Source organism: Macaca thibetana, chromosome 3, assembly GCF_024542745.1.
Source record: "Macaca thibetana thibetana isolate TM-01 chromosome 3, ASM2454274v1, whole genome shotgun sequence".
NCBI classification, from domain to species: Eukaryota; Metazoa; Chordata; class Mammalia; order Primates; family Cercopithecidae; genus Macaca; species Macaca thibetana.
The window spans coordinates 114,818,802-114,843,278 of NC_065580.1; the positions used below are offsets into that span (position 1 = coordinate 114,818,802).

Consider the following 24,477-nt stretch of genomic DNA (forward strand, 5'->3'; position numbering starts at 1 on the left):
CAGTAATTTTTAAACTCCCCCAAAAGAAAAGCCCAGGACCAGATGGCTTCACTGGCGAATTCTAGCAAACGTTTAAAGCAGAATTAATATCAGCTGGGCATGGCGGCTCACACCTGTAATCCCAGCACTTTAGGAGGCCCAGGCGGGCAGATCACCTGAGGTCGGAGTTCGAGTCCAGCCTGACCAACATGGAGAAACCCCATCTCTACTAAAAAATACAAAATTAGCTGGGTGTGGTGGCACATGCCTGTAATCCCGGCTACTTGGGAAGCTGGGGCAGGAGAATCGCTTGAACCCAGGAAGCAGAGGTTGTGGTGAGCCAAGATCATCCATTGCACTCTAGCCTGGGCGACAACAGCAAAACTCCATCTCAGAAAAAAAACAAAACCCTAATTAATATCAATCCTTCTCAAACTCTTCCCTAAATTGAAGAGGAAAGAACACTTCCTAACTTACTCTATGAGGGCATGTTCATAGTATCCTGATCCTATGGTATACTGACACCAAAACCAAAGACACTACAAGAAAACTACAGACCTCATAAATATTGAATAAAATATTCAATATCCTTCATGAATACTGAGTAAAAATACTAGTGAACCAAGCTGAACGTCGTATTAAAAAGATTATACACATTGGCTGGGCGCAGTGGCTCAAGCCTGTAATCCCCATACTTTGGGAGGTCGAGACAGGCAGATCACTTGAGGTTAGGAGTTCGAGACCAGCCTGGCCAACATGGTGAAACCCCTTCTCTACTAAAAATACAAAAGCTAGCCTGGTGGGGTGGTGCATGCCTATAGTCTCAGCTACTTAGGAGGCTGAGGCAGGAGAATCGCTTGGACCCGGGAGGCAGAGGTTGCAAGGAGCCGAGATCATGCCACTGCACTCCAGCCTGGGCCACACAGCGAGACTCCATCTCCCAAAAAAAAAAAAAAAGAGTATACACCATGACCAGGTAGACTTTATTCCTGGAATATAAGGATGGTTCAACATATGGAAATCAATTAATGAACTAATGAACTATACCAGATTAATAGAATGAAGGGGAAAAAAATCACATGATTCTCTCAACTGATGCAGAAAAGATATCTGACAATATCCGACATTCTTTCATAATAAAACCACTCAGAAAACAAGGAATGCAGGTAACTTTCTCAACATGATAAAGGCCATACATGAAAAAAAAAGTCCAGGTGCGGTGGCTCACACCTGTAATCTCAGCACTTTGGGAGGCTGAGGAGGGTGGATCACTTGAGGTCAGGAGTTAGAAAACAGCCTGGCCAACATGGTTGATACTCCATCTCTACTAAAAATACAAAAAATTAGCTAGGTGTGGTTGCGCACGCCTGTAATCCCATCTACTTGGGAAGCTGAGACAGGAGAATCGCTTGAACCCAGGAGGCAGAGGTTGCAGTCAGCCAAGATTGTGCCATTGCACTCCAGCCTGGGCGACAGAGTGAGATTTCATCTCAAAAACAAAAACAACAACAACAAAAAACCCCACAGCTTACATAATACTCAGTGACAAAAGGCTGGCCAGGCTCAATGATTCATGCTCATAATCCCACTGCTTTGGGAGGCCAACATGGTAGAATCACTGGAGTCCAGGAGTTCAAGAGAAGACTGGGCAACATTGCAAAACCCTGTCAAAGCAAGGTCAAACCAAGGGTCAAAGCAGGGTCAAAGGAAGGTCAAAGCAAGACCCTACCAAAAAGAATTTTTGGTGCGGTGGCACATACCTTGAGTCTTAGACTCAGGAGGCTGAGATAGGAGGATCACTTAAGCCTAGGAGTTTGAGGCTGCTGTGAGCCACGATTGCATCACTGCACTCCAGCCTGGAAAACAAAGGAAGACTCTGTCTCGAAAAATATTTTTTTTTTATGATGAACTGAAAGTTTTTCCTCTAAAATCAGGAACAAGAGGGCCGGGGGTGGTGGCTCACGCCTATAATTGCAGCACTTTGGGAGGCCGAGGCAGGTGGATCACAAGGTCAGAAGTTCAAGACCAGCCTGACCAACATGGCAAAACCCCGTCTCTACTAAAAATGCAAAAATTAGCCGGGCGTGGACATTAGCCAGGCACCATGCCCAGCTAATTTTTGTATTTTTAGTAGAGACAGGGTTTTGCCATGTTGGCCAGGCTGGTCTTGAACTCCTGACCTCAGTTGATCTGCCCACTTCTGCCTCTCAAAGTGCTGGGATTACAGGCATGAGCCAGCCAACATGCCCAGCAGAGATACTTTCTTTTTTATATTTTGAAATAAGAAAAGCTTTATTTAAAGTCAACTGGCAAGGAAGGAGGGAATGCTCAATCTCTTTTCCTGAGCTAGGGGTTGGGTTGGGTTTTATAAGCAAAGGGTAATGAGGCATGATCTAATTGGATCTCACAATGAGGTGATGCTGGGAGGTAATATCTGACTAGATCCTGCCATGGGGTGATGCCAGAGCTTGATCTGATTGGATCCTGGATCCTGCCATGTGGTGTCTGATGTTGTTTTGTTTTGTTTTGTTTTGTTTTTGAGACAGAGTCTTGCTTTGTCACCCAAGCGGGAATGCAGTGGAGCGATCTCAGCTCACTGCAACCTCCGCCTCCCAAGTTCAAGCAATTCTCCTGCCTCAGCCTCCCGAGTAGTTGGGATTACAGGCATGGGCCACCACACCTGGCTTTTTTTGTTGTTGTTGGTAAAGACAGGGTTTTACCATGTTGGGCAGGCTGGTCTCGAACTCCTGATCTCAAGTGATCTGCCCATCTCGGCCTCCCAAAGGGCTGGGATTACAGGCATGAGCCACCATGCCTGGCCTTGTTTTTAACTTTTATTTTATGTTAAGTGGTACATATGCAGGTTTGTTATATAGGTAAATTTGTGTCATGGGGGTTTGTTGCACAGATTATTTTGTCACCCAGGTACTAAGCCCAGTACCCAATAGTTATTTTTCCTGCTCCTCTCCCTCCTCCCATCTTCCACTGGGCTTCAGTATCTGTCGGTTTCCCTCTTAGTCCCCATGTGTTCTCATCATTTGGTGAGAGAATATAAGTGAGAATATGTGGTATTTGGTTTCCTGTTCCTGTGTTAGTTTGCTAAAGATAATGGCCTCCAGCTCCATCCTTGTTCCTCCATCCTGCAAAGGACATAATCTCAAGTCTTTATGTCTGAATAGTATTCCATGGCATATATGTACCACATTTCCTTTATCCAATCTGTCATTGATGGGCATATAGGTTGATTCCATGTCTTTACTATTGTGAATAGTGCTGCAATGAACATACATGTGCATGTGTCTTTATGGCAGAATGACTTACATTTCTTTGGGTACATACCAAGTAATGAGATTGCTGGGTCGAATGGTAGTTCTGCTTTTAGGTCCTTGAGGAATTGCCACGCTGCTTTCCACAATGGTTTAACTAATTTACACTCCCACCAACACTGTACAAGTATTCCCTTTTCTCTGCAACTTTGCCAGCATGTTATTTTTTTCTTTTTTTAACTTTTTAATAATAGACATTCTGGGCCGGGCGCGGTGGCTCAAGCCTGTAATCCCAGCACTTTGGGAGGCCGAGACGGGCGGATCACGAGGTCAGGAGATCGAAACCATCCTGGCTAACACGGTGAAACCCCGTCTCTATTAAGAAATACAAAAAACTAGCTGGGCGAGGAGGCGGGCGCCTGTAGTCCCAGCTACTCGGGAGGCTGAGGCCGGAGAATGGCGTGAACCCGGGAGGCGGAGCTTGCAGTGAGCTGAGATCCGGCCACTGCACTCCAGCCTGGGCGACAGAGCGAGACTCCGTCTCAAAAAAAAAAAAAAAAAAAATAGACATTCTGGCTGGTGTGAGATGGCATCTCATTGTGGTTTTGTGTTTCTTTAATGATCAGTGATATTGAGCTTTTTTTTCAAATGTTTGTTGGTTGCATGTATGTCTTCTTTTGAAAAGTGTCTAGGAATGAGACACTTTCACCACTTTCTCAAGGAAGCCAGCATTCTCTCCAACTGGGTGAGGGCCCCTTATAGCCCTCCAGTACCCTGAACTCCCAACATGACTATTGAGCAGTCTGCATTGGTTGACCATCTCTGCTCCTTGCCTCATAGACTGTGCCTTGTCCATCTGATTCCACACCCTAGCACAGTCCAGACACTCAGGCACCCATTCAGGTGTAGGTGTGGGCAAAACTGTGCCAGCCCAGAGTGGAGATGCCACTGCACTCTCCTGACCTTCCTGCTTGAGCCCAGGGCGTCACCAGTCTGAAAGCCATCCAAGCTTCTCTGCTGTTTAGTGAAGCCTTAGGCTTCCAGGCAGCACATGCCACACCCCCTTCTTCCCTTCCAGGCCCACACATCCTCTGCGCTGTCTGGCCCTGGACAGCCCTACGTTCATTTGCTCATAGCACACATACTCTCATCCAACGCCTGCCCCAGTTCTGATTTGCATGTTTGTGCAAAGGGCACAGGCTTTGGCCAGAGAGACTAACTCCAAGAGGCCAACCCTGAGTACCTGTTTGCTCACATGTAAATGGGCACATGGTAACTGCCTCCCAGGTGGGGTATTGAACGAGCCCTGGATACTTTCTCTCTGTAGTCTCAGGACATGAAGATAGACTTTCCTGTTCTTTCTTTATTCATTTTTTTTCACACGGAGTCTCGCTCTGTCGTCCAGGCTGGAGTGCAGTGGCACAATCTCAGCTCACTGCAAGCTCCGCCTCCCGGGTTCACGCCATTCTCCTGCCTCAGCCTCCTGAGTAGCTGGGACTACGGGTGCCCGCCGCCACGCCTGGCTAATTTTTTGTATTTTCAGTAGAGACGGGGTTTCACCGTGTTAGTGAGGATGGTCTCCATCTCCTGACCTCATGATCCGCCCACCTTGGCCTCCCAAAGTGCTGGGATTACAGATGTGAACCACCACACCCAGCCCCTGTCCTTTATTTTTTAAAGACAGGGGTCTCACGGCCAGGCATGGTGGCTCACACCTATAATCCCAGCACTTTGAGAGGCCGAGGTGGATCACCTGAAGTCAGGAGTTCAAGACCAGCCTGACCAACACAGTGAAAGCCTGTCTCTACTAAAAATACAAAAAATAGCCAGGCATGGTGGTGGCCGCCTGTAATCCCAGCTACCCAGGAGAGGCTGAGGCAGGGAGAACTGTCTAAACCCAGGAGGCAGAGGTTGCAGTGAGCTGAGATTGCACCAACGCACTCTAGCCTGGTCAACAAAGCGAGACTCTGTCTCAAAACAAAAAACAAAAAACAAAAAAAAAAACAGAGTGTCTCAGTGTGTTGCCCAGGATGGAGGGCAGCTGCGTGATCATACAGCCTCGAACTTCTGGGCTCAAGCAATCCTCCCATTCTATCCAATGCCAGGGCCCCAGAGCACCCACATGGTGCCTAACCCCACAGCAAAAGGCCCCGTGGTACCAGCTATTCCACCAGGGTAGACAGGCCAGAGTCCAAACCCTGCACAGAACCTCATACTCCAGGCAACTTCTGAGCCTCATCTTCCCCACCTAAAATGTAGAAATAGCTTCCCCCAGGGATGCCATTAGGAGGAAGGTAGGTACACTTTTTGGTTTTTGAGACGGAGTCTCGCTTTGTTGCCAAGGCTGGAGTGCAGTGGCGCAATCTCGGCTCACTGCAACCTCCGCCTCCCAGGTTCTAGCGATTCTCCTGCCTCAGCCTCCCGAGTAGCTAGGATTACAAGTGCTCACCACCCTGCCCGGCTAATTTTTGTATTTTTAGTAGAGATGGGGTTTCACCATGTTGGTCAAGCTGGCCTCAATCTCCTGACCTCGTGATCCACCTGCCTCGGCCTCCCAAAGTGCTGGGATTACAGGTGTGAGCCACCGGGCCTGGCCCTGAATGTACACTTTTTTTTTTTTGAGACGGAGTCTCGCTCTGTCACTAGGCTGGAGTGCAGTGGTGCGATCTTGGCTCACCACAAACTCTGACTCCCAGGTTCAAGCGATTCTCCTGCCTCAGCCTCCCGGGTAACTGGGATTACAGGTACATGCCACCACGCCCAGCTAATTTTTGTATTTTTAGTAGACAGGGTTTCACCATGTTGGCTGGGATGGCCTTGATCTCCTGACCTCGTGATCCACCTGCCTCAGCCTCCCAAAGTGCTGGGATTACAAGCGTGAGCCACCACGCCCGGCCTGAATGTACACTTTGAACAAACAGCCACCATACCTTTACCCAAGCTCCTCTGCTCCGGGCCCAGACCCTGCTGTCCCCATGCAGGAATACAGCAAAGGCTAGCTCCATGCTCCTCTACCCCATCCCCTCAAGAAGGAAATCACTGGGGAAACCAATCTCCTCTCCATCCAGGGTGGCTCTGGGATACAAGCTCTCTCGGTAGGGTGTGACTGGTAGTGACAGGGTCAGAGAGATAAACACAGTGGAGACAGGCTGTGCATCACTTTAGAACACAGCCTGGTCGGCCGGGCGCGGTGGCTCAAGCCTGTATTCCCAGCACTTTGGGAGGCCGAGACGGGCGGATCACGAGGTCAGGAGATCGAGACCATCCTGGCTAACATGGTGAAACCCCGTCTCTACTAAAAAATACAAAAAACTAGCCGGGTGCGGAGGCGGGCGCCTGTAGTCCCAACTACTCGGGAGGCTGAGGCAGGAGAATGGCGTGAACCCGGGAGGCGGAGCTTGCAGTGAGCTGAGATCCGGCCACTGCACTCCAGCCTGGGCGGCAGAGCAAGACTCCGTCTCAAAAAAAAAAAAAAAAAAAAAAAAAGAACACAGCCTGGTCGCAACATCCAGGGCACTCACTGTCCTCAGGACCAGCCTCAGTACTCCATGAAGTCAGGTGGGAAGGCCAACCTAGGGCAAGGACCAGGCCTCAGCACTGCAGGCACTCTCTGCCCTGTCTCGTCTTCCAAGAGGTGGGAGTGATGCCCACTGATAGGGTCTGTGCAGTTGACAGGTGTCTCCCAGTAGATGCTCAAATGGTTGCTCTTTATCGCCGGTTCCATTAACTTTTTCCTTCTGAATACCCCTAACCACCAGACTGCAAGAATACTGTCTGCAGCTCCCTGGCAGCTCTAGTTCACGCCTGCCCAGAAAATACCACCTTCCTGCCCCCATCATACACGCTGGCTTCATGGAAATCCTTGGGCATTAACCGAAGAGGAGCAGGGATCATGGAGGCACCAAATCTCGGGTCCTGCTGGCTTCAATCCCACCGTGACCAAAGGCCCAACCTCACTCGTCTCTGTACAAGTTTTTGCCAAGAAAAAACTTGGTTCTTTCTAAAATATGCAGGCACTCCCCTAGTTTCTCCCCACTCTCCCGCTGCCCCAACCTCCTCATGCCCCCAGCCTGGCCTTGTGACGCCTAGTAAGCAGGCGACATGCAATCTAGGGCCTCAAGCCAGCAGAGAAGCCCAGCCTTCAGGCTGAGAAGGCAGCTGGAGAGCTGAAGCCAGGGCACAAGGAACAGTACATGTGTGTGCATGTTACACCACCGCTTACGCACATAACACACAGACAGAGCTCACACATCAACAGTTGTTCAGAAAGGGACCAGCAGATTAACTGCCCTGGCTCCTCTAAGAAAGAGCAGGCAGCTTCCCCCCGAATCTACATGTGCGTGTGCTGGGGGAGAGGAAGGCTGGCGGTCAGGAAGGCCCATCTCCCAGCCTGATCCCAGGCAGCAGGGCTGCAGCAGCTGCACAGGAAGGCTCTGGGCCGGCCATAGCCACCTGCCGGCAAGGGCAAGCTTCTCTTCTCACGGCTGGGGCAGCTCAGCACAGCTGACCTCTGCTGGCCAAGTGAAGCACTGCATGCAGCTGCAGAGCCAGGCGCTGCTGTCTTCCAGAAGTTTCCTGACTCCTGATGTTTTGGGGATTCGAACAGTCCTTTTCATATGCCGGAGGCACAAACTGGGGCAGCTAAAATTTTTATTCTGCTGTCAAGGGGCAAGATGCCAGCTTGGAAGTGCCAAGGAGCTAAAGGGCCCAGCACTGCCAGCCCCAGAATTGTCTGTTCAGGCTGTGCAGTAAGCACCAGAGCCTCGCCTGTCCATGAAGGGTGGAAGCCTGTGCTCCACAATGTGCTCAGCTCCAGAGAGGCCCAACAACCTCAGGAGGGCTTGGCTGTGGGTCTGAATTTCTTTCCTTTGTGCTTGAAGCTGCGCAGTGGGTTCTGGGACTTCACTCTCTAAGGAGGCAAAGTCACAGGTTAGTGGGGGGAATCAGGCTGACAAACTATCCACCCACCCACCCAACTGAGAAAGACACAAAGGGAGCCGTGCCGGCACCTGGCCAACATGACCAGAAGGTGCTGCAGACAAGGAAATGGGGAAAGGCAGCTGGGGAAAGAAAAGCAGGGCCTGCAGGCAGCTGCAAAAGTATCCCTATCCTACACCAGATTGTGTCCCAGCCACCAGATTTTGGGAGCCCGGTTCTAGGGTGCCCTCTCCCCCCCTCCCTAGGGCAAGGCGCCTACACATTCTGGTGATGACAAAGAGCAGGTGGGGAGGAGTCCTGCAGCTGTCCCCAAGTCCCCAGGAGCCATACCCTGGCCTTCCTACAAGAAGACAGCTTCTTCCGCTTCTTGTGAGGGCGCACCAGGCCACGAAGAGCAGGAGGAACTGCAAGAGATGCTTGCCTGAGCAGTGGGCTCACCACTACTGCTCCCATCCCTGCCCTCCCACTGATTCTGCAGCAAATTCTCCAATTCTGACCCAACTGGCAGCCTATGACATATACCTGTTCACTATCACACCTGCACAGGGCTAGGAGAATGTGAGCACCTTAGACTTCCACTATCTAAATCAATCTCCTGTATTGTTTAGATTTGTTCCAATAAACATGTAACAAGAAAGAAAAAGACACCCTTAAAGAAAGAAAATGTAGCTGAAATAAAAGTCAACAGGTAATTTCTTCATCTGTGGCCCATTACTACAGATACAGGGGGCCCACATCCCAGCTGCACCTGATCTTGGCTCTATCTTCAACTCGCCCACCCCACGGACTCCCCCAAGCCAACCACACGTGGGCCCTCCTCTTCAAGTGTCAAACATCCCACATCCTGACACCTTTCCACCTTCTCCCGGTCCTTCTAAACCTCCTGGCCACACCTTGGCAAGTGACTCCGCTATAGCAGCAGACTGCGTTCCTCAGGCCAAAGCTCTGGCCTTACCCTCTTCCTCCCTACCCACCCTCCCAAATCCCCTCCTCACATCTCAGGCCAGGACCTGGACTGGGGTCTCTTCCAGCTCACTATCCTGTGAGAACCTGGCCCCCACCACTCTCTCTGGCATTTTCATGTTCCCATCTCTTCTGGATCCTTCCTTTCCCAGTGTCCAGGTTTTTCCTGCCCTGGAACATTCCATCTCCACCCTTTGTCACCTCCAGGGCAGCAACACCACACCCGCTGGGTGGCTGCAGGTCCAGGCTGAGCAGAGCCTGTGGCACTGGGAAGGGTCCTGCACTTGCTGCCCACAGCCTCATCTCCACCACTCTTCTCCTTCAATCCATTTTAGGCATAAAAGTCACACATACTCATTACCAAAAACATCTCCTATGAGACACTGAAAGAAGTCATTACCCAGAGCCTGCCTAAGATGAAGAGAGGTCCCCAGCTTTAAAGGTCACATAAAACTCTAGCCCGGGCTGCACCACAGAAACCAATCCCAGGGTCCTGACCCCATGCCTACACTACCCCCGCATTCCTCCCACCACCACTGGCTCTTCTTTTGCCACCTTTTCTGTTTAGGCCTTATAGTGTTTGTCTCCCTGCTGACTGTTCTTACCCAGAGACTCCACAGATGCCTCTTCAGTGGCTGCTAATCTTGAGTCTTTTGCAGCTCAGGTGGCTTTCTCTGCTTCCTGCCCGTGACTCTCTCCCAAACCTGTTCACTCCCTTTGACCCATGGACAGCAATTTGGCCCAGCTCTGGAGACCACCTGGCCTGAAATCCTGGGTCTGCCACCCACTCTGCACTACCCCAATTTTCTCATCTCTAAAATGGAGACAGTGACAGCTAACCTGTGGGACCAAGCAAACAAGTTTAGAAACACGGGGTGTGCCTGTTTACATGCCCGTGTGCTGCCAGCGTCTCCGGGTCCTATTCTGCCTGAGCATCCCCAGCACCAAGCACAGGGGCTGATCCAGCAGCGGAGAAATTAATGCCACTTCCCCAGCCTGCTACTTCCTGCCCCGTCAGGCCACACTCACCCAGGTAGTCAGGAACATGGCCCAGGTGGGGCTTCACCACTGCGGGGTGCAAAGGTAGGTCATGCCGCAGCAGCTGGAGGTCCCTGGGGTTGTCTTCAAAGTATGTCTGCCGGGGGAAGAGGGAGAGCCACAGCGTGAACATCTTTCTTGTGTGACTTCACAGACTGAGCTTTCAAAGGATAACACAGTCATGTGTTTCAAAAGGCATGAGGCACCTGCTTCTGCACATTTCTCACACCCCCCGGGAGTGGACGTTTCTATTTTCCCTTCTCCACGACACACACGGCAGTATCCTGCACCACTTTTTGCTGGGCATCACCTTACAGACTGTTTCATATGGACACACAACCAACCTCGTTCCTTCCCATGTAACTTTCGGCTCTGGATGCACCTGAGCTTACCTAGCAAGCCCCCGATGGTGGCCCCGGGCTGTTTCCATCTTTTGGTTCCATGATAATGCCATGAGGAATGCAGACACATGCTTGACCGTGCATATTCACAAGTGTGACCAAGATTAAGTTCCAGAAGTGGAATTTTGGATGAAAGGACACGAGCTTGTAATTCTGCTGGACAGTGTCCATCATAAGGTTGTGCCAATTTACCACCAAGCAGAACAGACTGGCTTCCTTCCATTTCCTCCCTTTCTGTGCCAAAGGCCAGAAAACGGCCCAGTTCTCTGCTTCTCACCACTCGGAGCTCAGCGAGTCTCCAAAAAAGGGCAGCCGTCTAAGATTTGTCCCCTCCTCACTTCCCATCCCCTCACCTTAAGCTTCTCAGAGTGCAGAAGCTCCTCCTTGATCTCCTTCAATCTCGCCTCCCGAATGGCCTGCTTAGTCACTGAGCGCATGGCATCCTGGGGGTGGACACTGAAGGTCAAGACAGTGAGGCTGCCCCAAATCCTCCCTCACGCCTGGATGCTCAGCAACAGGGTGCAATCCCTGGGCCACAGTCCCTCCCCTCTCATTCCCCTCCCCACCACAGCAGCTCACCCTGCAGCGATAGCGGAAGCCCTCGATCTCCTCCATCCGGAACTGGTAGGGGAGCAGAATGGGGCCCCTGTTCTCTGTGGAGAAGAAAGCAGTGAGGGTCCCACAGGCTGAGGCCTTAGGACAAGGTCTTCAATGAAGGTCTCCTGCGCCTCCTCCTTGGGGCAAAGCTGCAGGGGACCCACCGCCTTCCTGGGATGCCAAACATGTAGCTTAGCTGTACCTGGACCTCTTACAGTGATGACCCATCTGTCCCTGTGTGTGGATGGGGGTGGCCTGTGTGGCCCCGAGCCCACGAACCCGTCACCCACTCTCTTCTCCTCTCCCAAGGAGTACCCCATAGTATTCCTTGGGAGTCAAGGTACCCCGTGACGATGGCCACAGAGAGCAGTCTAGGATCACCCAGCACCCTGGGGTCAGGTGGTGTCCTGAGCTGTCACAGCAGCATGTCAGGTCACTCAACGCTCATGAGGCAGACAGTAAGCATGACTTTGGACAAATTACCTCAATTTGTTTATCTCTCAAGGGGAACAGTGCCTGCCACTCAGGGCAAAACAAGGATGGATGGTGGAAGTGGCGTGTCATACTATGTTGTGACCTCTGTCATCATCATCATGGAATTTTAAAGCATTGTGCGAGAAGCCTGACCCTGGCCCAGGCCCACAAGAGCCAGGCTCTTACCTCCACTGAGAAGCTCCTCAATCTTGCCTAAGTGGGACTGCTCCGTGGGCAGCACAAAGGTTAAGACTATGCCTGGGTTGTTAGCGCGTGCTGTCCTGCAAGGAGAGACAGTGCAGCTTGCATCTCCAACCCGCAGGCTCTGTACAGTACACCCCAAGTCCCTCAGCGTGCCCACCACACAGGTGCCTGGGCCATCAAGCTCCTAGCCCTCCTACCTGCCGGCTCGATGGATGTAGGCCTCAGGGGTTGGGGGAAGATCAAAGTTGAGCACAGCAGACACATGGTGGAAGTCTATGCCCCGGGCCACACCTGCCTCCGGATCAGAGGCCCTACAGAGATAACTCAATGTCAGTCGGACCCTTCCTCTCCTCTGGGCAGGTATTCACAAGCTGAATCAGCAAAACTTCCTCTAAACAATGCCTGTAGATCATAAGACCCTGACATACAGAGGACTCTTCAACAACGGAACCGTTCCAGGAGTCAGGGTTTCCTGGGGCAGCCTGGAGCTTTGACATGGAGCCAAATCCTGGCCTGACCTCCGTTCTGGGACAACAGCAGAACTCAATGCCCTACATGGTGATCTGAGAACCAACCCTGAGCTAGTCAAGCCTTCAGGTGGAGAGAGACTGGAGAGTTGGGGGGTTCCTTTTCCCTTCAGAAATATGCTCCCTGTAAGTCACAGCCACATGCAGGACAGGCCATCTCCCCTGCAGGGCTCTGCATGCCAACAACCCCACCAATCTTGCCCTTCATGCTGCATATGCAGTGTGCACCATCCACTCCCTTCTTTATATCCAGGCAGCTGAGCAAGAACCTGCGGGGCTCTCTGGGCTATACTACCAGCCAGGCCTGGAAGGTTTGGCTCCCTGCTCTGTGCACTCCAGTTTTAGTCTTCCAAAAAGCTAAAAGAAACCAGTCTTTCTGGGGAGGGATGGAAAAAGAGGCATGGACTCACTTGTCCCCTTTGGGTCCTCGGCCCCGACGCTTGCCCTTGACCGGGGCCCCCAGGACTTCGGCATCAGTTGCTATGACACAGTCGTAAAAGCCTTGGTTGAACTGTGAGATGATGTGGCACCTGCAGCCAAGAGTGGACAGAGAATCAGCTCGGCAGAGCAAGATTGAGGCCCCTCTGCCATCCCTACTATCATAGTAACCATCACCCTTTCCTACTTTTTCCTCTTCTTAATCTCTTTCCCTACTTAATCATTGTGCCTCAGTTTCCTCAGCTGGAAATAAAATAATGACAGGGTTTTGTTTTTTTTTGAGACAGAGTTTCACTCTTGTTCACCAGGCTGGAGTGCAATGGCACGATCTCAGCTCACTGCAACCTCCACCTCCCGGGTTTAAGCAATTCTCCTGTTCCAGCTTCCCGAGTAGCTGGGATTACAGGCGCCTGCCACCACACCTGGCTAACTTTTGTATTTTTAGTAGAGACGGGGTTTCACCATGCTGGCCAGGCTGGTCTTGAACTCCCGATCTCAGGCAATTCGCCCACCTTGGCCTCCCAAAGTGCTGGGATTACAGGCATGAGCCACGGCGCCCCGCCATGATAGGGATTTTGGAGTTGGCAGAAGTCAGTCAGTATCAGTTACATCTCGAACCTGGCCCCTACTAAGTGCTTAAGAAACAGAACATTAACTGGGTCCCCTTTCCATCTCTATCTTCAACTTATCTCAACCAAGATGTTGGCTATAGCAAACCTGGAGCGCAGTGGAAGTTCGCCATTGAGCACACAGGTGGGAATGCTGAACTGCTCCAGGAACAGGCGTAGCCGGTAACTCCGCTCTAGAGTGTTGACAAAGAGCAGAGACTTGCCCCGAATCAATGACAGCTTGAGCAGGGCATACAGCAGCAGGAATTTGTCTTCCTCAGTCTCACAGACCACCTGAAACTGCTGTAACTGGTCTGGCCCAGGCAGCTGGGACTCCTGTAACTTAAGGGTAACCTGGGGAGAAAACAGGCCTGTGGTCAGAAAGGAAAAGAACGCAGAGATGGTATGGCCACTTACTCACCAATCAAAGCATCAACATTTTAGTGCAGGGCAGAGATGCATTTAAGGATTCCTGGCACCCTAAGTCTCCTCCAGTTTTGTAACCTAAAACCCCAAAATGCCCTAATTGTTGTGGTATATAGAGTATACCACCAAAACCATATATAAAATACTTCCAAGCACAGAACAAAGAGAAACACATCAATAAAGGACTACATCGAGGAGGGAAGGCCTACAGCAACACGCCTTCTGAAAGGTAAAGTTTACTTAAGATGAGAACCTTGGCCTTAGAATTTTCGCTCTGCTGCTCAAAGCTGCCCCTGAGGGGAGGTCCTTGCTCAGGATTTTAGGCAAAGTATGGCCTGAAATGGGAGACATCCCCTGTGGACACTGGGAAATATACAGTGATTTTAGACCACTGACTTTTAGTGCCTCAGGACCAGGGACGAGACACTAAGTGACAACTGTCCCACCCAAAACACCAAAGGCTCCCTAAGGAGGAGCATCAAGATCTTTGAGTGCCCCCATGCCTGCAGCTCCAGACACTTCCATGGTGCCTCTTACCGGGTTATGTAATACTAGCTCCTTGAGTGCTTGTACGTCCTCATTAAAAGTTGCCGACATGAGAAACGCCTGGTAAATCCGGGGCAAGTGACTGAAATGAAAGAGTCCAGTGAGATTCCAGCTCCAAGGGCCACTAATTGTAGTAACTAGCTTCCAGCCACCTGACTCTCGTCCCAATTCCTACTCACAGATGTTTCCACTAGGAATCACACCCACTTCTGCCTTACCAGAGGAGACTCTTGAGCTCTTCTTCAAAGCCAAAGGAAAAAAGAAGATCAGCTTCGTCCACCACCAAAAGCTCCAGGGAGTCACGAAGTTTCAGGCTGTCTTGCTGCAAGTGGCTTAATATGCGAGATGGGGTCCCCACTACCACATCTGGCTTCTCCATCAGCATAGCTCTGCAGGTGGGCAACACATCAATATCAGGGACAATGTAGCAGCTGGGATCTCACCCTGGACTTGCTCTTTTTTGCCACACACAAACCCAACCCCACAACTCTGTGTGGCTTCATTCAGGTACCGCTTTGCTGCTTTTACCCACCTCTGAGAGGCTGAGTCTTCGGCAGCTGAGACACTGGCCACTCGGACATCCCGAGCACAGTAGGTAGCCAGCTGCTGAATCATGGACTGTGCCTGCCGTGCCAGTTCCTTGGTAGGAACAAGAACAAGGCCTCTCACTGCCTGTTCTACCACCGGACCTGTCTGTAAGAATATGAATTAAAGACTTTAGCCAGCAGTGCACATCACTGTGTCCACCTGATGCTTTTCTCTACCCGTTCCAGCCTAACTGACCCATCGCTGCAACCCTACTCAGCAGTATTTTGATTATCTATCACTCTGCCAGCCTCAGAATGCAGAGTGGAGAGTTGTTTCCTCAGGCACTGACCCTCAAAAAGAATAACGTACTCTATGTTTATGAAGCTACTTTAAACGTACTAGTTATGAAGCTAAATTCTCACAATAATTCTATAAGTAGAAAAAAGAGATGTGCTCCCTTTTTATGTTAAGAAACAAAATAAAGTGCTTTGTTGAAGATTACGCAAAGGTTGGTGGTAGCAGGGCCTGGACAAGGATCCAGGTAACCTGAACTACTACAGCCCAGAGTGTCTGCCACAACAGCACCAGGTTCTCAGGCCGGCCTGCACGGGTACAGGACCAAGAGAAAACCTCCGACAAACGGGAACAGCCCTTCCCAGGCTTTTGGAGCTCGCCTCCTTCCTCCCCTCAGCTTTCTCGTTACCCACCGCCTTCCTGTGGAGCAACAGCTGCAGCATCGGAATAGCATAAGCTGCCGTCTTGCCGGAGCCCGTGCGGGCCCGAGCCAGGAGGTCCTTCCCTTCTAGGGCCAGTGGGATGGCCTTTTCCTGGATCAGCGTAGGTCGCGACCAGCCCATATCGGTGACAGCCTAGGAGAGACCAGGAGTGCGGCTCAAGCGGCGCGAAGAGTGATGGCGCGCCCCGCGGAGCCCATAAGCCGGCTCCCCAGCCCTCGCGTGTACCTGCAGGAGCCGGGGATCGAGGCCCATGTGTTCAAAGCCCAGTGCTTCTGAGTCCTCCATGGCGCTGCTCACTAGCGACAGCACGCACGCACTGCAGGAAAAAAGCCACGGACGCGGGGGGCAAAGCAACAACCAATCAGCTTCGGAGACACCGTCACTTCCCGGAAGTGCTGGCGCCTAGGCTTCCGGTGTTCGGGCGGAGCTCTGCGACTGCGCAGCGCCAGCGACTGGGTCTAGGAGGAGGCGGTGGAGCGGACGTGCTGGGGTCGAAGGGGTCCTTATGACTGCAGAGCCGCCCCACAGACTCCTCCGGCGTTCCCGGACGCCGCTGACGCACCTGATTCTCGCGACCTGCAGGAGAAACCTCGGCCGGAGCCGAGGGCCGAGGGCCGAGGTCGTGACGGGCACGACCGTCTTCCTGCTTGGTTAGGGTCCCGCCGGGCACACCACCCTATGATGGAGCCACTGAGATCGACTGGGCTGAAGGGAACCGGTTGGAATAATGAGCCATGGCAGCAACTTTGCCTGAGAGAGAGGAAGGGCGGGTTGCTGTAGGGCTCCCTAACCAGGCTGCCTATCAGACACCTACACAGCTTGGTTTCTGTTCTTTGTGTCCCAAGTCTGACTCGGGTCGCCAGTTAAGACCCGTGTCAGACTTCTGACCTACAGACTTGCGTCGTTTTAAGCCACTAAATTTGTGATAATTTGTTACAGTAGCAATAGGAAACTAATACAGGTGAGGACCAAGAATCCTAATCACAAATCTTTTTTTTTTGAGACATGGTCTCACTGTTATCCAGGCTGGCGCGATCCTCCCACCTCAGCCTCCTGGAAAGCTAAGACTACAGGCACGCACCACCACGTCCAGTTAGTGTGTATGTATGTACGTACATATATGTGTGTGTATATATATGTATGTCCCCCTCCCCCCTCCCTTCTGTTTTCTTTCTAGATGGGGTTTCGCCATGTTGCCCAGGACGGTTTTGAACTCCTGGGGCCAAGTGATCTGCATTCCTCGGCCTACCAAAGTGCTGGGATTACAGGTGCGAGCCACCCCTCCTGGCCCACAAGTCTTTCAGTGTAGAAGAGGGAAGCAGAAGAGGTCAAAGTGGTGCCATGTGAAGGCTCAACCCACCCTTGCTGGAGGAAGGGAGCCAGAGCCAAGCTGGAAGAGGCAAGGAAACAGACCTTTGTGATTACATTAGGCCCATCCAGATGATCCAGGATAATCTATTTTACAGTCATCTGATTAGCAATTTAATTCTCTTTTGTCATGTTAGGTAACATATTCACGTGTTTCAGAGTGGTAGGCCATTATTCTGCCTACCATACCACCCAACACAAATCTACATTAAGACTGTATCTGAGTGTTGCACAGGAATCTATGTCAACAAGCTTCCAGGGTGATCCTGTGATAGTATCCTATATGATGCAGCCCAGCATCTGAATACCAGAGACTAGCATCTGGCTGTTAGGTTAACAGATCAGCTCATGCACCAATGGGTAGTCATGCTGGGACCAAATGATGGAGATAGGTACAACTAGTCCCAGCGAGAGCTGGGGAACTGGGCTGGGATATAGAGGATGTTAAGAATGGAGTGTCCTCCCAACCCCAGAACTTTTTTTTCTTTTTTTGTGGTAAGGAGGGAGAAGGCTGTTTGGCAAGGATGTTGTAAACTCTGAGAAAGCAGGAATTTCGAAATAGAGTCAAGGGTAGTATTCAGGGGAAAATCACCAAAATTTTTGTGTACCCTAACTGCTGTTTTTTTGTTTGTTTTTTAGACAGAGTCTCACTCTGTTGCCCACGCTGGAGTGCAGTGGCACGATCTCGGCTCACTGCAAGCTCCGTCTCCCAGGTTCACGCCATTCTCCTGCCTCAGCCTCCTGAGTAGCTGGGACTACAGGCTCCCGCCACCACGCCCGGCTGATTTTTTGTATTTTTAGTAGAGACAGGGTTTCACCATGTTAGCTAGGATGGTCTGAATCTCCTGACCTTGTGATCCGCCTGCCTCGGCCTCCCAAAGTGCTGGGATTACAGGCATGAGCCACCGCGCCCGGCCCCTAACTGCTGTTTTTTAAAAAACTTTTTAGGTCACAACCTATCTGCAAATATGACACACCAGTATGGAAATCCTCATTCTTCTCACAGCCACCAGCTATTGGCCCATCCACTGACTATCCCAATTCCACCTGTCTCATCAGTGGAAAGGTGAAATGTGTGCCCACTTTTTCCTCACACCATTCCCCTTTCTATCAAAAACTACCAAGAGAAACCCAGGACCTACCACAATAGTTAAGATGTGCTCCATTGTGTCTACTGCCAGCCAAACCTGTTGAAGGCCGGCTCAACCTTAATCTGTGCCTTCCTGTCTTCTCACAAGCTTAGTCTGATTTGCCGACTAGATTTCTAATAACAGCCACAGAGCAGAAATGTGTCCCTCCCAGTATGTCACATAATCCCCAAAAGCTGCAGGCCAGAATTCCACAACATGTAACTAGTTCAAAGGACATGATTTTTCTCTGCATTAATTCCAACATGAGGAATACTGAAAACTCTTTAAAACATCTGAAGAATTTCAGCAATTCACAATTCACCTTACTGGACTGTAACACTGTTATCCAGATTTAGAAATATGAGGATATAAAAATATTAAATGGAAAAGCCTAGAGAACTAAAATTTTTTTTTTTTTTGAGACAGAGTCTCACTCTGCCCCCCAGGCTGCAGTGCAGTAGCTCGATTTCTGCTCACTGCAACCTCCTCCTGGGTTCAAGCGATTCTCCTGCCTCAGCCTCCTGAATAGCTGGGATTACAGGCACACACTACCAAGCCTGGCTAATTTTTATACTTTTAGTAGAGACAGGGTTTCACCATGTTGGCCAGCCTGGTCTCAAACTCCTGACCTCAGGTGATCCACCTGCCTTGGCCTCCCAAAGTGCTGGGATTATAGGTGTGAGCCACCCCACCAGGTCCTAAATTGCATTTTGTTTTTTTGTTTTTTTTCAGATGGGATCACTCTGTTGCCCAGCCTGGAGTGCAGTGGCACGATCATGGCTCACTACAGCCTTGACCTCCCGGGCTCAAGTGATCTTTCCATCCCAGCCTCTCAAGTAGCTGGGACTATAGGCGTGTTCCGCCAGCTAAATTTTTTGTATTTTTTGCAGAGACAAGATTTCGCCATGTTGCCCAGGCTGGTCTCGAACTCCTGGGCTATAGGATCCACCCACCTTGGCTTCCCAAAGTGCTAGGATTACAGGCGTGAGCCACCGTGTCCAGACCACATGTATTTTTAAGAGTAAAAATAGCCAGGCACAGTGGGGTATACCTGTAGTACCAGCTACTTTGGAGGGTAAGGTAGGAGGATCACTTGAACCTGGGAGCTCAAGGTTGCTTTGAGCTATGATGGCACCACTACACTCTAGCCTTGGGGACAGAGCAAGACCCCATCACCCATGCCCAGCCAGCTCACACCTGTAATCCCAGCACTTTGGGAGGCGAGGCGGGCAGATCACCTGAGGTCAGGAGTTCAAGACCAGCCTGGTCAACATGGCAAAACCCCATCTCTACTAAACAAAAATTAGCTGGGCATGGTGGCAGGTACCTGTAATCCCAGCTACTCAGCAGTCTGAGGCAGGAGAATCTCTTGAATTCAGGAGGTGGAGGTTGCAGCGAGCCAAGATTACACCACTGCACTCCAGCCTGGGTGATAGAGTGAGACTCCATCTCAAATAAATAAATAAAATAAAATAAAATAAAATAAAAATACAAAAGTAGCCGGGTGTGGTGGTAGGTGCCTGTAATCCCAGCTACTCAGGAGGCTGAGGCAGAATTGCTTGAACCTGGGAGGCAGAGGTTGCAGTGAGCCAAGATCATGCCACTGCACTCCAGTCTGGGTGACAGAGCAAGACTGTCTCAAATAAATGAACATAAAAATTTTATATATATATATATAGAGAGGTATATATATGGTACAGGACATAAATAACAAAAGAAGAATTTAGTTCTGTGAGTCAGGTAATTTAATAAATATTTCAAATAAATATATAATAACTGAAATAAAATGTCAAGAATGGGGAACTAATGGTATTAAGTTTTATACAGAAGGGCATGAGGGAAGTATATTTGTTCAAATTTATGATTCAGATGGCTAAGAAGGTACTTAATTTCCTCAGATGATATCTTGCAAATGTGTGTTCTATTTGGTTGACCTTTGCAAATGACTGAGCAACCACCCTGTGTATTCCCATGTCCCCTAGACTGCCTGTTCAAGCCAAGCTTTAGCACCACGAGTCCATAGTGAAGTCCACTCCAGGTCATCTGCATAGGCAGTCCAGGCACCTTTCCTCTTTTCCTTTAGGTGCCTCCCGTCTGCCCTCAACATCTTATTTCATCTCAAACGCAGCTATTACAACATGTTTTATTTCACTGGAAAATTCTGCAAAGAACCAAATCTGGTTCCCTCAAAGAAAACATTTAGCACAGCTTAAATAAAAGTTGAGAAGGAGGGTAAGAGTGCATTAACCCATGCTAGCTCTGTTGCTACCTTACCTCTGACTCTGAGGCCCTGTGGGATGAAAAGCAGGTATCCAAAAGAACTCTGCTTGGCCCTCTGATACAGCCTTGAGATCAGACCCAATGCCTGCTTTCTGGCCCACAGACCACTGAAATCCTAGGAGCTGCCATGGGAGTAACCAAAAATGTGTGAATAAACTGAATGCAGAGGCTGAGGCAGGTGGATCAACTGAGATCAGGAGTCCAAGACCAGCCTGGCCAACATGGTGAAACCCCGTCTCTACTAAAACTACAAAAATTAGCTGGGCGTGGTGGCGGGCACCTGTAATCCCAGCTACTCAGGAGACTGAGCCAGGAGAATCATTTGAACCCGGGAGGCAGAGGTTGCCAGTGAGCTGAAATCATGCCATTGCACTCCAGCCTGGGCAACAAGAGCAAAACTCAAAAAAAATAAATTAAAAAAACCTAGAATGCAGAAACTGCATGGGTGTTTGGAGCTAGTACAGGCAGTAACACTTCTACTAGGAAGGAAAATATATAATTTATCCAAAAATAGTTCTAAGATATAGAAAAACATTTCAATCCTCTAGGGCGAAGACCTGCCCCTTATTTACATTCACAAAGCCACTGAGTGAACCCAGAACTGACTAGCAGACAGTGAGGCAGGGCCTGCTCTGTGGCGCATGCCAGTCACCTACTGCGTAAGTGGACAAAGAGAGCAGAAGGTAATGGAGAGAGTTTTCATTTGCTTATTTAGTGAAAAACAGAGGAAAATCACTTGAGGCAAAAGAGGCAGGACTGAGTCCTGGGTTCTGATTCCTCATAAGCCCTAAGACAGATTTTGAAAGATTGGACTAATGTCCTGTGTCCTTAAGAACCAGGGTTGGCAAGTGGCTGATCTGAATGGTTTGTGGCCATGGAACCAATGTGACTTATTCTTTTTCATTTTTTTGCCCTAAAAATCCAGGTGGATAAAGGACTGTGTGGGGAAAGTACCAAATAAATGAGGTAAAAAGGAAGGATCATACAAAGAGGGCACTACACCAGCTTCTTGGCCTCAAAGAAGCTCTTGAGGTGACGCATCTGCCAGATGCCAGTGAGGATGAGGATGACAGTCTGAGCAATGGACCACCATAGGACCCTCTGGTTGGTGCTCTCGCTTGTCAGTCGGAAGCGCTCTTCACGATACTGTGTGGGGCAACACAGGGTTAAATGAGCAGGAGAAACAGTCCCTGGCTGTTGTGAGGTCCCTCCCTGCATATAACTACTCAACTCCAGGGCCAAACTCCTTTTGGAATACTACCTGTGACTCCATTAGGAGTGCTATCGTCTCCCTAATGAGGGTGCCCCAAGAAAGGGATGGGCTGTTCCTCCACAAGCATCTCTGTTGGGACTGAAATCATGATCCTATCATTTCCAACAAGATTGCAAGAGAAACAGGCAATGGCTATTACTAGATTGTGAACTATTCTTTCTTCACTTTATTTTATAGAGCTTAAAAATGACTACTGAAAGCGAAATGTGGCACATGCATACAATGGAATATTAACCTTAAAATGCTATACCATGGATGAACTGTGAACATTATACTCAGTGAAATAAGCCAATCACAAAAGGAGAAATACTAAATGATTCTGCTTATATGAAGTAGCGTAGTTGGGATGGTAGAGACAGAAAGTAGAATGGTGGGTATCAGAAGAAAAGGAAACGGGAAGTTACTGTTTATAATAAGTACAGATTTGCTGGGTGCAGTGGCTCAGGCCTGTAATCCCAACACTTTGGAAGGCTGAGGCAGTGGATCGCCTGAGGTCAGGAGTTCAAGACCAGCCTGGCCAACATGGTGAAACCCAGTCTCTACTAAAAACACAAAAATGAGCCAGGCATGGTGGCACTCGCCTGTAATCCCAGCTACTCGGGAGGCTGAGGCAGGGGAATCACTTGAACCTAGGAGGCGGAGGTTGCAGTGAGCCGAGATCACACCACTGCGCTCCAGCCTGGGCAACAAAGTGAGACTCCATCTCAAAAACAAGACAAAACAAGTACAGATTTTTAGTTTGAGAAGACGAAAAACTTCTGGAGCTGGATGATGGTGTTGGTATCTCAACATTATGAATGCACTTAATACCACTGAATTAAAATGGCACATTTGGTGTTATGTGTATTTTACCACAACAAAAAGTTTTGATAAAAAAGCAAAACAGGCAGGGCACGGTGGCTCACACCTGTAATCCCAGCACTTTGGGAGGCTGAGGCAGGCGGATCACCTGATGTCAGGAGTTTGAGACCAGCCTGACCAACATGGAGAAAGCCCGTCTCTACTAAAAGTACAAAATTAACCAGGCGTGGTGGCGCACGCCTGTAATCCCAGCTACTCAGGAGGCTGAGGCAGGAGAATCGCTTGAACCCGGGGAGGGGGAGGTTGCAGTGAGCCAAGATTGTGCCATTGCACTCCAGCCTGGGCAACAAGAGTGAAACTCCATCTCAAAAACAAACAAAAAATCTATATACACCAATACCTTTCATTCCATTCTCTGCAGAGCTGATCTCGCAAGCAGAAACTTGAGTAGGTATAGTGGGTATAAAGGTCAACTGACCTCTCCAATTACAAGAAGATATGCACTTACCCTTTGGTAATCCTGCTCCTTCTGAATCTGTTCCACTTGATCAAGCAACTGGCGGGCGCGGAGCTGTAACTCCGTCAGCTTATCTTTTGCAGCAATCTCAGGGTAGTTGTTGGCATGCTCCCCAACCTGGATGTCGAGATGCACACGCTACAAGGAAACATGGAATGTATGAGTGGTGGGGCCTCCAGTTGTCTGTTCAAGGGTATGGAACCCACTATTGTCCCTGGCTGTGGAGCAGAGGGCAACATCTGTCTCCCCGATTCTGACTGTGCTACAAAGTGTCAAAATGATGATAAATCAAAATTTGGAAACAAGTGAGAGATTCTAAGCTGAAGCCAAAGAGAGAATCCTCTTACCAGTTTGCCACCAGCGAAGAGAGCCATCCTGGTAGAGTTGGAGTGCAGACAGATTTGATGGTCACCGGGCGTGTGGGAGGTGAACGTGAAGCGGCCCTCCGAGCCGTACTGCCGGGACAGCACCACCTGCAACATGTGTGAGTGAAGGCCCCACCTTTATACCGCAGCCTGTCCAGGTTCAAGCTCCTGTCCCTTGAGGGCTCGACCAGGCAGTGCTTTACACCCCACGGGAGCTCCACTGAAGAACGGCTGCGTGGACCAGCGCCAGCCTTACTTTGCCGTCGGGGTCCTTCACTTCCACATGCATGCCCAGGCCAGGGGTCGAGGGCAGGAAGACCTCCTTCTGCTTATCCCACATCTGGGTACGATAGTTGCCTGCGGGGCAGACACATAGTCACGACCCGGCCCTAGTGGGCCGCCTCTCCGCCCGGCCCCCTCAGACGTGCGGTCCGGGGCTCTAGGCAGGGGGCCTTGCGTCCTCGGGGCACCCCTCAGGCTAGGTATGGGGCGGGGGCAGCGACCCGGCTGGGCTCGGGAGGAGAGAGAGCCGCCGAGGGCTGAGCGGGGTACCAAGGGCCTCCCCACCCTCAGCCCGCCTGACCGATGACCATGGTCTCGTCGGGGATTTCCTCGATGAAACAGCGCTTCTCGGTCTCGCCGATGTGGAAGTAGAGCCCCCGGGCGCCTGTGGCGCACAGCGCGAGAAGCAGCAGTACTTGCCGCCCCATCGCCCGCAGAAGCCCAGCCCGCACACCTGCCATCGCGCCTCACCCCCTAGGCGCCTGCGCACATCTGCGCACCGCTCTGCGCCTGCGCGCCACCCTAGCGACCCTGAGCGTTAGGGGAAGAGGACGCCTGCGCAGTGATATCCAATCGCCGTCTCCTGCAACCCCTTCCGTACCGAACACTGCCGGGCTCCGCGCCACAGTCCGGGACCCACCCACCGCCGCAATGACGTCAGAGGGCGCATGCGCAATGACGTCCGCTCTCAATTTCTCACCCCCTACGCCACAGCTTACCTCCGGCATCTTGCTGGGGAGACGCGCCTGCGCAGTCACGCCCGCCCTCGGCCCCCAGTTAGCGATTTGGGT

At 50.7% G+C, this 24,477-nt stretch overlaps 2 protein-coding genes across 3 annotated transcripts; both read right to left on the reverse strand.

The window, feature by feature from the left end:
• Window positions 1-7,878: 7,878 nt before the first annotated feature.
• Window positions 7,879-18,948, reverse strand: DDX56 (DEAD-box helicase 56). Of its 2 annotated transcripts, XM_050783411.1 has the most exons (14): window positions 15,896-18,948; window positions 15,641-15,802; window positions 14,938-15,098; window positions 14,624-14,794; window positions 14,397-14,487; window positions 13,543-13,787; window positions 12,798-12,917; window positions 12,058-12,171; window positions 11,843-11,937; window positions 11,165-11,238; window positions 10,939-11,028; window positions 10,176-10,281; window positions 8,514-8,587; window positions 7,879-8,154 (listed from the first exon to the last, which is right to left on the reverse strand). In XM_050783411.1, exons 1-14 carry the CDS (start codon window positions 15,953-15,955, stop codon window positions 8,077-8,079), a joined length of 1,641 nt encoding a protein of 546 aa, XP_050639368.1. In that variant the 5' UTR covers window positions 15,956-18,948; the 3' UTR covers window positions 7,879-8,076. The 2 variants fall into 2 exon arrangements, 1 of the variants encoding a protein (XP_050639368.1); XR_007724074.1 differs by lacking the exons at window positions 7,879-8,154; window positions 8,514-8,587 and having other exon boundaries at window positions 10,183-10,281; window positions 10,939-11,041.
• A 1,349-nt stretch (window positions 18,949-20,297) lies between these two features.
• On the reverse strand, window positions 20,298-24,231 carry TMED4 (transmembrane p24 trafficking protein 4). The gene is made up of 5 exons (XM_050783441.1): window positions 23,988-24,231; window positions 23,661-23,761; window positions 23,387-23,512; window positions 23,031-23,177; window positions 20,298-21,594 (listed from the first exon to the last, which is right to left on the reverse strand). The coding sequence occupies exons 1-5, from the start codon at window positions 24,145-24,147 to the stop codon at window positions 21,445-21,447; spliced, it is 684 nt and encodes a 227-aa protein (XP_050639398.1). The 5' UTR covers window positions 24,148-24,231; the 3' UTR covers window positions 20,298-21,444.
• Window positions 24,232-24,477: the final 246 nt, after the last annotated feature.